This window comes from Trichosurus vulpecula, chromosome 3 (assembly GCF_011100635.1).
Source record: "Trichosurus vulpecula isolate mTriVul1 chromosome 3, mTriVul1.pri, whole genome shotgun sequence".
In the NCBI taxonomy this organism is placed as follows: domain Eukaryota; kingdom Metazoa; phylum Chordata; class Mammalia; order Diprotodontia; family Phalangeridae; genus Trichosurus; species Trichosurus vulpecula.
This window is the reverse complement of record NC_050575.1, coordinates 278,766,264-278,780,979: the sequence shown is the minus strand read 5'-3', so window position 1 is coordinate 278,780,979 and position 14,716 is coordinate 278,766,264. Positions and strand designations below refer to the sequence as shown.

General features: G+C 38.2%; 1 protein-coding gene across 1 annotated transcript in view; it reads right to left on the bottom strand.

The window, feature by feature from the left end:
- CFAP61 (cilia and flagella associated protein 61) overlaps positions 1-14,716 on the bottom strand; it is a 362,517-nt gene that overhangs the window by 79,081 nt on the left and 268,720 nt on the right. Inside the window, exons 26-28 of the mRNA XM_036749971.1 lie at positions 10,782-11,074; positions 6,745-7,072; positions 5,628-5,719 (exon numbers count right to left, since the gene is read on the bottom strand). Coding sequence (XP_036605866.1) covers positions 5,628-5,719; positions 6,745-7,072; positions 10,782-11,074 — 713 coding nt within the window. The remainder of the gene's footprint in view (positions 1-5,627; positions 5,720-6,744; positions 7,073-10,781; positions 11,075-14,716) is intronic.

The following is a 14,716-nucleotide window of genomic DNA, read 5'->3' as shown; positions in this document are numbered from 1 at the left end:
AAACAGGAGGAAAAACCTGACCAAAAGTAATAAATAAAGATTTCAATTGTGTTTATGAGATTTGGTTTGTGGGGGTTGGGATACCTGTTTGGTTTTGTACTTAGATGGATTTGTACTTCAATTTAGTTTACCAAGTATCCCTGCCTTCAAGGTCCTTATATTCTAAATCACAATCCTGGAACTGTTTGAATATAGTACAGTTTAGGGGCAAGGGCTAGGCCTTCTTCAGTTCCTTTCCAACTTTGAAATTTCAATGGCACTCTTTTTAGTTTAGAAATTTGCTATAGGTTAAAACTTTTTGGCATCTGGAAGTCTGACACAGAGTCATAGCTAAAGCTATAATGTGAAAAACTGTTTTATGAATATTTTGCTGAAATTCATTTAAAATATAGCTGTATATATTTAATTGGTGCTGTTATTCAAAATTAAGCACAATTTGATTAATATTTAATTAAAAAAATTTTTTTACTCACGTTCTTGTCTCATCTCACTACTTAATTGGTCCAGATTTATCAGTGATTACAGAAGCTATACTAAATTAATGTAATATATATACATATATGTGTGTACATATATATGTATATAATAAAAAATATAATATGGGGCCACTAGGTGGCACAAAGAGTAGAGCACCGGTCCTGGAGTCAGGAGGACCTGAGTTCAAATCCAGCCTCAGACACTTAAAACACGAGCTGTGTAACCTTGGGCAAGTCACTTAACCCCAATTGCCCTGCCTTCCCTCCTCCAAAAAAACTGATGTATCTTTAAAACATAAAAGATATTGCTTTACCTACATTACATACATTCAGTTCAATTCAAGAAGCATTTATTAGACGGCTACTATGTGCCAGACGCTGTGTTAGGGGCTGAGAATACAAATGCAAAAACAAAATAGTCCTCTCTTTAATATTCTACAGGATCATATAACATGTATAGAAATAAGTAAATACAGAATACAGAGGAATCCCAAAAAGTCCTCCTGTGGGAATAAGTAGTATCTGAGCTGAACCTTGTAGGTACCTCTGTATTCTAAGCTGTGAAAAGAAGGGAGAAACTTCTAGACTTTGGAGGACAGGCTACAGAAAAGAAATGGAGACAGGTAATGAAATGTAAATGAGGAATAGTAAATATGGGCCAGTGTAGCTGGAATGTAGAGTTTGTGAGGGGAAGAAATATTTAATCATCCTGGGAATCATAGGCTGGAACCAAATTGTGATGGACTTCAAATGTCAGAAAAGTTTGTATTTTATCCTAAAGGCAGTGAAGGGCCCCACAAACTTTTTGAGCATGGAAAAGACATGGCTGGATTTGTGCTTTAAAAAGAATAATTTGGCAGCCATGTGGAGGATGAATTGGAAAGGGGAAAGAAGGATCACTTAAGAACCTATTGTGAGCCTGAATTGGGGTGGTTGGTATGAATGCATGGAAGCTGTGGAAATAGAGCTGATGAGAGTTGGTAACTAGTTGGACAGAGTGGGGGTGGGGATTGAGTGTGAGGAGTCCATGGAGAATCTAAGGTTATAAAATGGAGTATAAGAATGATGGCACCTTTGACAGAAATAAGGAAATTGGAAGGAGGTAGTTTGGGAAGGAATAATGCTATTCTGGACATCCTATTTGGACATCCTTCTATTTTAGACATCCTAGGTTTGAGATTCCTGTAGAACATCCAAGTGGAAGTGTCCAGTTGTCAGTAGGAGATGAGGGACTGGAGTTCAGAGAGCAATGAGGCCTGGATATGTAGATTTGGGAGTCATCTGCATAAAACGGATTATTGAACTCTTTGGGAGCTTTGTACAAACAAGCAACACAGGATAAATAGGAAATAAGAAACAGAGGAAAGCACTAGAATTAAGAGGGGCTTCCTGTAGAAGATGGGATTTTACTTGGACCATGAAAGAAGCCAGAGAAGCCAGGAGACAGAGAGGAAGAAAGAGAGCATTCAAGGTATGGCAGACAGCCAGAGAAAATGCCTGGCACAGACATGGAGTGTCTTGTTCGTGCAATGGCAAAGCTAGAGTCACTGGCTCAAATAGAGGTGGGGCATAAAGGTGTAAGGAGACTGGAAAGGTTAGGAAGGGCTTTGAATGCCAAGTAAAGCATTTTGCATTTGATCCTAGAGGTGCTAGGGAGCCACTGGAGTTTACTGAATAGATAATGATATGGTTGAACTTGTGTTTTAGGAAAATCACTTTGGTGACTGATTGGAGGATGGATTGAAGTAGAGAGAGACTTGAGGCAGGCAAGCCTACCAGCAGACTATTGCAAAAATCCAGGCATAAGTAGATCAAGGCCTGCACCAGGGTGGTGGCAGTGTCAAAGGAGAGAAGGAAGAGTATTTGAAAGATGTTGCAAAGGTACAAGCAACAGGTTTTGGCAACAGATTGGGTGGGGGAGAGATAGTGAGAACTCTAGGATGACTCCTAGATTGCAAGCCCGGTGGACTGGAGAGATGGTGTTGGCCTCTACAGTAATAGGGAAGGTAGGAGTAGGGATATGTTTATGAAGGAAAGATAGTGAGTTCAGTTTTGGACATTTTAAAAGCATTTGATGAACTGGCTACATAAGGTCCTTTCCAGCTTTATTTGATGAAGGGAACCTGGGAAAATCCTTGAGCATTAAAGTGACCTTTCCATTTATTTCTGATTTCTGTATGGTTTCTTTCTCATATAGATTGTAACCATCTTCCTTGGCCATAGTGCCAGTTCCTGGCATGGTAGGTTCTTAATAGATTCTTTTACAGGTTAAGTGTGGTAGCATTTGCCTGGAATCATTGCTAAAGGGGAGGCTGAGACTGGTGGATCACTTGAGTTTAGGAGTTCTGAATATGAATTTATAAACTAATTCGGTGCTAACACCAAGTGTGGCACCAGTGTGGTGAGTCCTCAGGGGGCCACCAGGCTTCCTAAGGAGGAGCAAACCAGCTCAGGTTAGAAATGGAGCAGGTCAGAGCTCCTGAGCCAATCAGTAATGTGATAGGGTCCATGAGTGGCCACTGTATTTCCAGCCTGCACAAGGTAGGGACACTCAGTCTCAAAAAAAAGTTTGTTGAATAAATGAACTAAGACTCAAGATTCAGATGTGGTATTTGCTTAATTGTTTTGTTCTAATTAATAACATTATTCTTGTGATTTTTTTCCTATAGTTACTCTAGTTTTGTCAAAAGGTCTAGATTAATCAACCGAATTTAAGCACTGCTATATACAAGATTTGATATTAAAAATAATTTCAATCTCCTTAATCATGATGAAGATACAATTTTAAATTTAATGGTATCCAAGGCAGAATTTGTTGTGACACATTATTTCATTCCATGATGCTTAAGCCAACCAAGCATGTGGACTAGAATTTGTAAATTAGTTCATTATGTAGGCTATTTGGGGGATCCTTTTCTTTCTTTTATCATGTTACCTCACAAAGAGTCCCTGAATTATTAAACTGCTTTGTCATATATTTAGGAAGTCCTGTAAAAAGGCTAGGAAAAATTTGGTGGATTGCATATTATCAGTAAAAATAAGATAACATTATTCAATGTACTGTACAGTTGGTCAACTGGCTGTCTTTGGGAGATGGCCTCATCATCTTGGCAGCAATTTGACATAAATGGTAGCCAGTGCCAAAAGGATGCCACGGAATGAGTCTACATTTTTACTTAGAGAATCAAATAGAAAAATCTGGGGGGATCTTTTGCACTAATTAAAAAGGAGGCCCACCTGGCAAAACATTCAATTAAAACCAGAGTTCATATTCAAATGCTAGGCAAAATAATTTATGTATGTTGCATTTTTACTACAATTCTCATTATCTAAATTTTTTTGGCTCTTCTAAGCATGACAGACAATGGCTTACATATCAGTGGCCAGAATCTGTGAAATCTTACACAAAGACTTGGCTTCTAGATGAAGCATAGAATTGGAAGTTTTAGAGTTAAAAGAGATTCATAGATCATTTAGTATAACTCCCCCATTGTGCAGATGGTAAGACCAACATCCTAAGAAGTGGGGTAACTTACATGTCAAGGATGGACTTTTACTGGCTGCTCTCTATATTCAGTATTCCACCTCCGTGTCTTAGCACAGGCTGTCCCCTTGGCCTGGATTGCTGTCCTCACTTCCATCTCTTGGAGCTTCTAGCTTCCTTCAAGGCTCTTCCTTCCTGTGACATTTCCTGATTTCCCCAGTTACTTCCCCTGCCTCCTGTGCCCTGATACTATGCAACGTCATGGATCTGAGAGATGAATGTGGTGGAACAATGGTAAATGGGAGAGTTGGCATGGACTGTAGTGTGTGTGAAGGGAGCTAATGTGTAATAAGCCTGGAAATGTAGGTCGGGGCCAGGCTATGAATGGATTTAAATGCCAAAGAAAGAAGTTTGTATTTAGGCAACAGGGAGCCACTGGAGTTTATTGAGCAGGGGAGTGACAAGTTAGACCCATGCTTTAGAATTATTACTTTGGTAGCTGAGTGATGTGTTGGAGAGAGAAGAGACTTGAGGCAAAGAGGCCAATTAAGAGGCTACTGTAATAGTCCAAGTGAGGTGTGCTGAGGGTCTGAATTAGGGGGATTATGGTGTGAATAGGGAAGGGGGAGGCAATAAGCCTTCTTTATATTGTACTTGCTAAGTGCCAGGCACTCACAGATCCTACAAGAAAGGAGGCAGTATTATTGTCGCCATTTTACAGTTGAGGAAATTGAGGCAGAGGTTAAGTGACTTGCCCAGAGTCACACAGCCAATGTGTCTGATGATAGATTTGAATCCAGGACCTCCTGATTCCAGACCTAGTGCTTTTATCCATTGTGCCACCTCGCTGCCATTAGGGTAGAAATAAAAGTGCTTGTGGGGTGTGCGTGAGAGAGATGTTAAGGTGAGAGAACTATAAGAACTTGGCAATTGATTTCTTTTGTGAGGTAAGAGAAAAGGAGGCGCATAATAGGGACTTTTAAAATGCCTGTTGATTGATTATTTGATTGCTAAGGTAATTCAGTGAACTGACAGCATGTAAGGGATTTTGATGCAGGTCTCCTGCGGTTTATTAGATTGTCCTAAATATCTTTGTTTGTAGATATTTTTATACATTGTCCTGGCAAGTATCTTAAAATACTTAGCTATACTCATCTTACTTGTAAGGTTTTTAAAAAGTGCTCAACTAATCTTTTTTTTGGTCTCAATTTGCTCAAGTTTCCAGGCTATCAAATTGGCAGAATGTGTCAGATCTGTTGACATTAAGGCCCTTCACTCGTTCCGCCTTAACACAATGATGAAAATTATGCACTGGACCGCATCTCAATGTCACATGGCACAGAGCGATCACCACAGGTTCATATTCAGTAAGGGCTGCCTGATTATTACTGAACACTATTTAATTTTCACCTCAATTAGACATAAATTACTGTTTGACATAATCCCCTGTGGCTTCTATTTGCCAAAAGTCACATTAGAGAAATCTGAAGCAGTGATGAAAGTGGTTGGGTGGTTCTAGGCTCTAGCTGTATCAGGCGCCATGGAACATATTTGCAGTATTTCTGTAAATGGTACTTTCTGGTCAATGAACCAAAAAGCTACCTTTGATCTCCTTTAGATTAAGTGGCCTGTGGTAAAGCAAAGGAACAGTCAGTAAAAATACTTACAAAGTCACCCTGAGCAATTTGTACCTCCAAGGGAGTAGGAATCATTGGTTTGGCAACATGCAGGTAATAATATGGTCCAGGAAGAAGACCTTCTAGGAGAATGAAAATATTTGTACATTTAGAAATTATTGTTAATGGGACATTATTGTATTTTCACCATGACACAAGTGACGAAAGACAGTATAACACACACCTTTGGGGGTAATGATAGCAATAGCTCATTTATATAGAACCTTAAAGGGCTCATGTTTGCCTAGCCCTGGAATTATTTTCATTTTTATTACTTCAGCTGATCTTTACTACCCTGTGGAGAAGTCAGGGTAGCCCCAGGGTGAATTGGGTGGAGTCAAAAGTAGGAAATTGCAGAGGAGTGCTCTAGCTGTGTGACCCTGGGCAAGTCACTTAACGTCTTATTGCCTGACCAAATGGATCCATTGGAGAAGAAAATGGCAAAGCACTTTTCTTTGTCAAGAAAATCCCACATGGAGTCACAAAGGATTGGACACCACTGAACAACAGCAAGAGCAACAAGTAGGGCTCATCTCAAAAGAGCTCAGGTCATGGCACACGTGGGGCTAATAATAATAATTAGCATTTATATAGCTCTTTAAGTTCTACAAAGCCCTTACTGATATCTTAGTTGATACAACAATCCTGGGAGGTAGGTATTATTATTGCTCCCATTTTACAGGTGAGGAAACTGAGGCCAAAAGGAGTTTACCCTGTCAGGATCAAACACCTCGTAAGTCTCTAAGGCAGGATTTGAACTCAGGTCCTCCTGATTCTAGATGGAGTGCTTTATCTCCAGTATCACCTAGCTACCAAAACTCTTGAATTTGCCTCTCCTTTCCCCACCCAATACAAGCTCTTAATTACTCACCTTGGCCAGAGCCAAACTCCTTTAAGATTTAGTAAGCTGAGGCAGAGCACTGGCCCTGGAGTCAGGAAGGACCTGAGTTCAAAATCCGACCTCAGATGCTTGACACTTGCTAACTGTGTGATCTTAGGCAAGTCAATTAACCCCAATTGCCCTGCCTTTCTCCCTCCAAGAAAAGGGGGGGGGGAATTTAATAAGCTACCATAAACTCAGATGTGAATACTGTTTTCTTTTACAAACCTTTAATCTTAGCTCCTTTATATATAGGTATAAGTCTATCCAGATCCCCTGGTGGCTCGATTACTGGCTCCAGAGTTGGATCAAAGAGATTCAACATGGTTGCGGCAAGCTGGAAGCCAATTTCTTTTGAACTGAAGCTACTGTGTGTCCACTCATTTGCATAATATCTATTGGAGAACTTGGTGAGAGGACCTGCAGCTCGGATGGTTATATCATTTGTGTGAAAAGTGGTATCAATCACAAGTCTTCCATCATAGACAAGACACGAATCATTAAGTGCTTTGAAAGTCTCATAATCCACATCCTTTTCATGAAAGCTGAAGAATGCCTGAAAAATGAAAATTTACATTTGCATTCAGTCACATTCAATTTATATTTTCTTTTTTTATATTACACAAAGCCATAGTACTCTCATAGGTGTTTTATACTCTGGTTCAGAAAATTTTTTTTGCAGAAAATTAGTAATATTTGGAGAAAGGGTCACATTGTAGGAAAATTTTTTTCCCTATTAAGACTTATCATGCCTCTTTTCCTTTCATAGTTTTGTGCAGGAGAACTCTGGGAGAACTAGGTTACACAGTGAACAGAGCAGAGGGCCTAGAGTCAAGAGTCACATCTGGCCTCAGATACCTACTACTGTGTAACTCTGAACAAATCCCTTAGCCCCTGTTTGCCTCAGTTTCTTCAATTGTAAAATTCAGATAATCATAGCACCTACCTCCCAGAATTGTTGTGAGGATCAAATGAAATAATATTTGCAAAGTGCAGCACAATGCCAGGTACATAAAAGTACTTACTAAATGTTAGCAATTCTTTCTCTAAAACTTTAAAACCTACAGTTTTCTGTTGCTAGTTTTTTTTTCCCCCACAGGAACTGCTGTTAATTCAGGCTTTTGCTGTCCTGGACATGTGTACATGACCATTTCTCGAACTTACCGGAATATTTTACATTCATACCTATCGAATGGCATTTTGGTAATTTTGGCCCATTGTTCTAGACTATAGATTTTTTTCAACTCCTGATTCTTCTAATATATTAGCTATCCCTCCTAGCTTGGTTTCATTCCCTAATCTGATAATCATGTCTTCATCCAAATCATTGACAAAAAATACCAGAGCAGGGTAAATCATGCAGCTAGCATTTATTTGGCACTTTAAGGTTTGCAAAGTGTTTTACAAGTATGATCCCATTTTATCACAATAGCACCACTATTATTAAACCCACTTTACAGATGAGGAAACTGAGAGAGACATCAGTCACTAGTGACTTGCCCAAAGTCACAGAGCTAGTGAGTGTCTACATAAGCTCTACAATACTTCCAGGACACTTCTCTTACACATCATCATGACTCTCCTAGAAAGAGGCTTCCCAGCCTTTCCATATGGGGAATTTACATTAACTGAGCAAGCGATCAATGCTTGGATAACTCTTTCCCTCATTTGAAAATTTTGCTATCACTGGTATGTAGGCAGGGCTATATTTTGAATACAGTGTCTACATCTCCAATCCAGAAGAGTCCCCTGGAGTCTCTGGGGAGGCATAAGCATTGTCCTTTCACTGACTTCCTCCATGCAATACAGAAGAGAGTTTCCAAACAGTCCACATGGCACGATTTCATACAGTCCCACATGTACAGGCTAAAGTCACAACTATGCCCCAAGACAAAGTTTTTCAGATTCAACAAAGAAGGAACATTTCACAGAATTTAACAGAGAAAACTGCTTGCTTAGTACTCAACAAACACTTGATTTGATACGCAAATAACCCTCCTTAATCCAAAGGCATAAAAGCAAAAAAAGGAAAGAAAGGAAAAGAGAAAGAAAGAAAAAACAAGGAAATAAAGAAAATTGACTTCCTATCTTGGAAGAAAATCTGGACCCTCCAGAACTTTCCAGACCATGTGGGAAAGGGATTTAGGAATTCAGGACCTAGGGTAAATTGGAAATCACTCTGACTCTTGGGTGGAAAACTAAACCAATTTGTCTTGGTGCCTATACGCTGGCACTGGATACCAGGAGACTGGGGTTCTTCGCCCTCTCCTTTTCAACTAGAGAGCCTCCTCTGCTCTAAACCTACACCAATAAGGGTCACATAGAGTTAGACGCTACTAAACAACAGCTAAGAATACTGAGAAGTTAATTGACTTGTCCAGGGTCACACAGCCAGTGTGTGCCAGAGGCAGGATTTGCAATCTGGTCTTCCTGGTTTAAGGCCAGTTTTTGTCCACTATATGAAACTACCTCTACAACAGTTTAGTAACCCTATGGAAAAAAAGTGAAATGAAAGGGAGACAAAAAAATTCCCAAGTAAAGCTGCCCAAATAATTAAGTTAAAATGACTTTTTGTTTTCTTCATTACTATTTAGGCCCTTAATTCCCTTTTAACAATGCTTTGTATCTCCATTCTCACAATAATATCATTTCTTTTTCCTTTTTATTCATTTAATGCTCTCCCTCTTGCTTCCACCTATAATTTCATGGATTTTCATACAGATTTATATCTTACTTCTACATGGTGTTATTCCCACGCCCCTTCTATTATATTTGTTTCTTCTGAGTGTGCAATGTATCTTCCACTATCATATTCCAGTTGATCCAAAGCCCACTCAATCTATATGGCTACAGGGAGTCCACCCCTGCCTCCCTTCTTGGTTTTTCTTGACATCACAAGGACACCACTAGTGCATACAGCCCAACCATTGGTTACTGGGTTACTGTTTGCTCTTGCCATATGAGGCAGCACACCTAAAACTAATAATACATTCCCCTTGATCAGCCATGCACCTTGGTATTTCTCAGCAAGAAACCCAACTGCCTCTACATACCCTTTTTCCCCTGGGGCTAGTAAAAGGATTCATTGTACCTACCAGCATCTATAAATTTTCCTTCTTGTTCCATAGAATATAGGATGTTGCTGCTACTTCCTAAGGTCCAGATTTACCCTCTAAAAGAAGAGCTTTGTGTAGATTTTCATTGCCTTTATTTCCTTATATATCAAGCTCTTTCACTGGCCAGTGAATTCCTAGGGATTCAATTTTCCTTCTGCCTCCAGAGAGGAAGCATATTTTCTGTCTTATCATAACCTCTCTAAGAATATTTCCTTCTTTCTAAAAAGCCAGAGTGAAGAGAGGCTACCCTCCAGTCTTTTTTCTTCCTCAGTGAAGTAGAACAGCATGCATTTATAGTACATATAATTGGTGAGTGTCTCAGGTAGGAAGACAAACATAGAATCAATCCATCATCAGCAGAACAGCTATAGTTCTTGGGTATCAATATCTATTCTAATCCTTTGTGGAATGATGACTATCCCCCAAAGTAGAAATTTCCTCTCTTGGCTACCCCAGAAAACCTCCTACTTGCTATCACTAATTTTTGGTTGACTCCTGGGGGTGTAAAGTGGCTGCACTCATCCCCCTTTCTGATAGCTTCTACTAATCTGACAGATCAACACTCAGTTTGCTATAGCACAGAAACCTTTTCTCACTCACCTCTTCAAATCCTGTTCGCCCTTCCTGATGACTGTGGGTACCTGACTGAAAGAGAAGCCTGCTCTTTAAAATTGGCCTGGCTTACTATGTCCCTCTCACTTCTAGCTTCTACTGAGGTGCTAGGTGTTAGCTCTGTACAATTTTTGAACTTGTAGGCTTGAAGTCAGGCTATTGTAAACTCATGAAAAGGAGTCCTTTCCCAATTTGCTTAGGAGTCAGAGAATTTGTATTCCCCCAAAATAAGAACATCAAGGAAGGGTTTTTTTTTTGTTTTGTTTTTTGTTGTCATTTTCCTGCTCTATACCTCTTGAGGGGGGATCTAGGACTTTGAAACAAAAAGGGAGAAACTGGGCAAAACAGAAATGTTTTATTTGAAGGCAGAAGGTTATAAAACAGATGCATAGTAGTAGAGAAAAATTGTTAAAGAAAATCCTTTTTAAAAAATACCAACAAAAATCAAATCCTTTCACTACTATCTCCATACAAATCAGCCTTTCAGACTGGCTGCAATCCCAGTGTTAGAGAAATACTACAGAGGTAACTACTTACAGCACACTGTATTTTAAAAGGTTTTGTTGGTGTGGTGAAGGAAGCACATGTTATGGGATCAGGGTCTTCACCATCATTCCACTGTGCAAGAATAGCCTCCTGATAAACAGATACGTTGGCCGCCAGCAAAGCTTCCTTGATGGCATTTTCCACCACATAGTTGTTAATGCAAGTAATGTTAGAACTGAGTGGAGGATGTACCATGTGTATCCTATTGCCACTAATTCCAAGATGTAAGAGGGTTTCAACAGTGGTGTAAATGTCAATTGTATTCCCATAGATGATGACATTCCCTAGAAAAAAGGGGGGAAATCCAAGACATACAATAAAAACCTTATTAGTGTAACTCAAATGATAATAATAGAGAATTGCTCCCTTTGACCCTCTTATTTCTCTGATGCTCTGAAGCAAACAATGTTACCTAGCAACAGGGACTAAGATAATTTAGTGAAGAGTCTGTATAAAACATCTCACAAAGTAGACAAGTACTTTTAACACAGAAGTAGGACATTCATTTATGTTCCAATAATTTAAAATTTTGAAATTATTCTGTTGGAAACTCTCTAGAATAAAAACCTTTTATCTTGTTTCTTTCCCTATTTGCTACACTTACTAGACAAATAGAATCATTAAAGTTACAGCATACAGATTTCTCCTGCAAAATGCAAAAACAATAGTTCAAAATATGATTCACATAAGTGTTGAACAAGCTGAACATGGTAATATTGATTTTTAGTTGACTAAAAAAATGATTTAGGGAGAGATACTTTGGAACAGAAGCCCTGAATGTTCTATTATTCAACGGAAAACTTCATAAAGATTTAAATTCAGGTGACAGGAATATAAAGGCTTAAGACATAAATAACAGAAGTGACTAAAATGTCTTCTAGGTGCAGGGTGCAGTATTTTGGATGAAGAATAAAATATCTCAAAACAGTCTGCAAAGATTCTAATATGAAAGGCCTTTTGAGTTTAACAACTCTGGTCTCCCTGTTAGGTTTTTTGAAAATGCTAAAGGAATACATAAATAATTTTACTTATTTCAATATTTTCATCAGAAGAAGATTAAATTGTGATGTTTAAGATAGAAAAATAGATAGCTTTATATTATAAATAAGCAGGAAGTGTTGCCATGTCAGGTAAGTTGTAGTACTCTTACCTTTCAGTCCAAATCCCTGGTTTTAAACTTAACTTTTCTTCCCATCTACCTGTTTATGAAATGGAAATGTTAGCAATTTTCAAAGCCTGAATAAACGATTGATGTCTGCATTCAGTCTGGCTTGATAAATTATTCAAGCAAGCTGTTGTAAGGTGCAAGGGTCCCTCTTGCTTTAGTAGAGGCCTTAAAAAGAATCAGAACCCTTAACAGCTAACAGCTGCAGGCTCTTCCATGAAATATGAGTGAAGACCAGTGCTATTTCTTGATCTTCCCCGCCATCTGTCCTCTCTTTAGAAGACAAGAACATGAATGTATTTTATGCAACAAACTGCAGTCATGTCCATCCACTGAAGAAATGCCCCTATTGAGAGCTGATTGTGATTTATGGCACTATTGGCCATGAATACTTATCTTTGAAGACTTTTTGGAACCTTCTAATGGGGTATGTAGATACCTTAAATATAAAAATAATTTATACATATTATAATTTAGGAAAATAAAATCAACCATCCATGCATTGGTTCTACAGTATTTGATGTCAATAGGTGCACTTTGTAGATACACAGACTTTCTCTCTTCCTTTAGTTCTGAAGTTACTTTGATGGATTTTTATACTGATAGGAACTCATTACCATGACACCATCTTTGTTCACATATTCTAATGAAATATAGCTTAATGAGAAATGCTGTTGAAGGATTGTGAGAGATATTTCCCAAGGGCTGGAAATGGCAAGCATTTTGTTTAAATTATAGTGGCATTTGCCCACTCTATACAATGATAAATTCTGACTATTTGGCCAAACAAAATTTTTAGCTTATCAGGTAGGAAAGCTTCTGCATTCTCAGAAAATTTCCACTTTTATTTAATCTTTCAGAACACACAAGTTAAAGTTTGAATTATATCAAAATAAGATTTTTAGTCCCACAAACTCAGAATTAAGGGAGTCTCAGGTGATCTTATACTAGCCTTTTACAGCATATAGTTAAATAGGAGGTTTTATTACATGGTTTTGGAATAGCAGGCAATGTAATGTTGTTGGTGTTTGGGAAACATTTATTTTATAATAAGAGATACTTATGCCAAATAAGTAGCATGTGATAAGGATGAATTTTTATCCCAAAGGGCAGTAACCATCACAAAACTTAGTTATTTAATTTTTTTACATGCGGCTTTGGGAATATGCTTAAGTTTCCATTGAAACAACTTTATTTTCTTTTTTCAGGCACATACAAATGATACCTTTGGTGATACTGAATATATATTTATGTGTATATACATATATATGAAATTAAATACTTATATAAAATAAATCTAAATATATTAAAATATATACAAAATATAATTATACAAAATAAATGCCTATATAAAACTGTTTTTTCTGCTACATTTATATTTGTCATTAATAAGACTATATCATAGTCTCCCACATTGTGATTCTTCATTGCATTATAAAAAAATTTATGAGCTCTCAAAGGCTGTGCCAGCAGCAAACAAGCTTAGGCAGGTCCTCCCAGGCTAGAAAGACTGAGTATGGACATGCATTGAAGTGCATCTGTGATTTGAGAGTCAGTCTCACCAGCCTAAGAGAGGCTCACGAGCAGGGGGTCGATGACCAGGTGAAAATATTGGGGCAGAGTTGGACACAGAAATTCATGAAATTCTATTAAGATATGGAAGGGCTGTAACTTGTGATGGTTGAAGATAAAATCACATATCCTTGAAGTATGTCATTATTCTTCCTATGGAGTTTTCTATTAAATAAATTAGTCTATGTCTGTTATTTAAACTAGACTATGTCTAATTGATCTAGCCAAATAACCACCCCCTTTTCTCCCCCCAAAGCAGAATAATGACAACACTTTGCACTTATATATTGGATTATAATCTAAAAAGCACTTTTACATATATTGTTTCATTTGGTCCTCTCTGGTGTTATTAAAGTAATATTACAGAAAAGGAAATGGATGTTAGAGAGATTAAGTGGTTTGTCCAAAGTCACAATTATCCCAAGTGACAGATCCAGGATTTGAAGAAGCATATTTTTATTCCTAGGCCAGTACTTATATAGTAATGAATAGTATTCTGCATTTTAAAGGGGTTCCATTGTCTTTGAAAGTATTTTTCCAATTATATTAATGCAATGTTTGCTTGTTTCCATAATTTCCCAATTTTCACTAATGAATACATTTTTCTACTTCAGAAATCAACCAAATTTAACCTTGTCGTCTTTATGGAAGTTTCTGGGATCATATGGTGAAAATAAAAATGAACAGAAATGGAGAAACTAGCTCTTACATTCCCTGCCCGGCCATCACTTTGTCCCTCCCTTTCCCTCCCCCACCAAGATAATAAAGGAATAAAGACCATATCTATACAGTTATGGTCAAATCAAGTTGGGCCTGAAAAACATAATCAGAAAATCAGAGCTACCCCCTAATAATATCTTGTGGGGGCAAACAGTTTGAAAAAGCCAATTGAAGGTGAGGAAGAAACCTCAAGGAGAAAATTCAGATTTCTGGTCATAAAGTTCTTTGGGGTCACCTCTCTTTTGGAGGGAGGAAGGGAGGAGAGACAGAGAGACAGAGACAGAGAGAGGCAGACTGAGACCGAGACTGAGACCGCAGGACATTGAGAAGCTAGTGCTGAGAAGACCACTGCCACGAAATACAGGATGAAGGAATTACCTGGGATGTGGTCAGTATGTGGAAGGAAGGAAAAATTATGAGTGTATTTTAATATTTTAGTTTAATTGTCCCTGCTACCTAGGCATGAAGC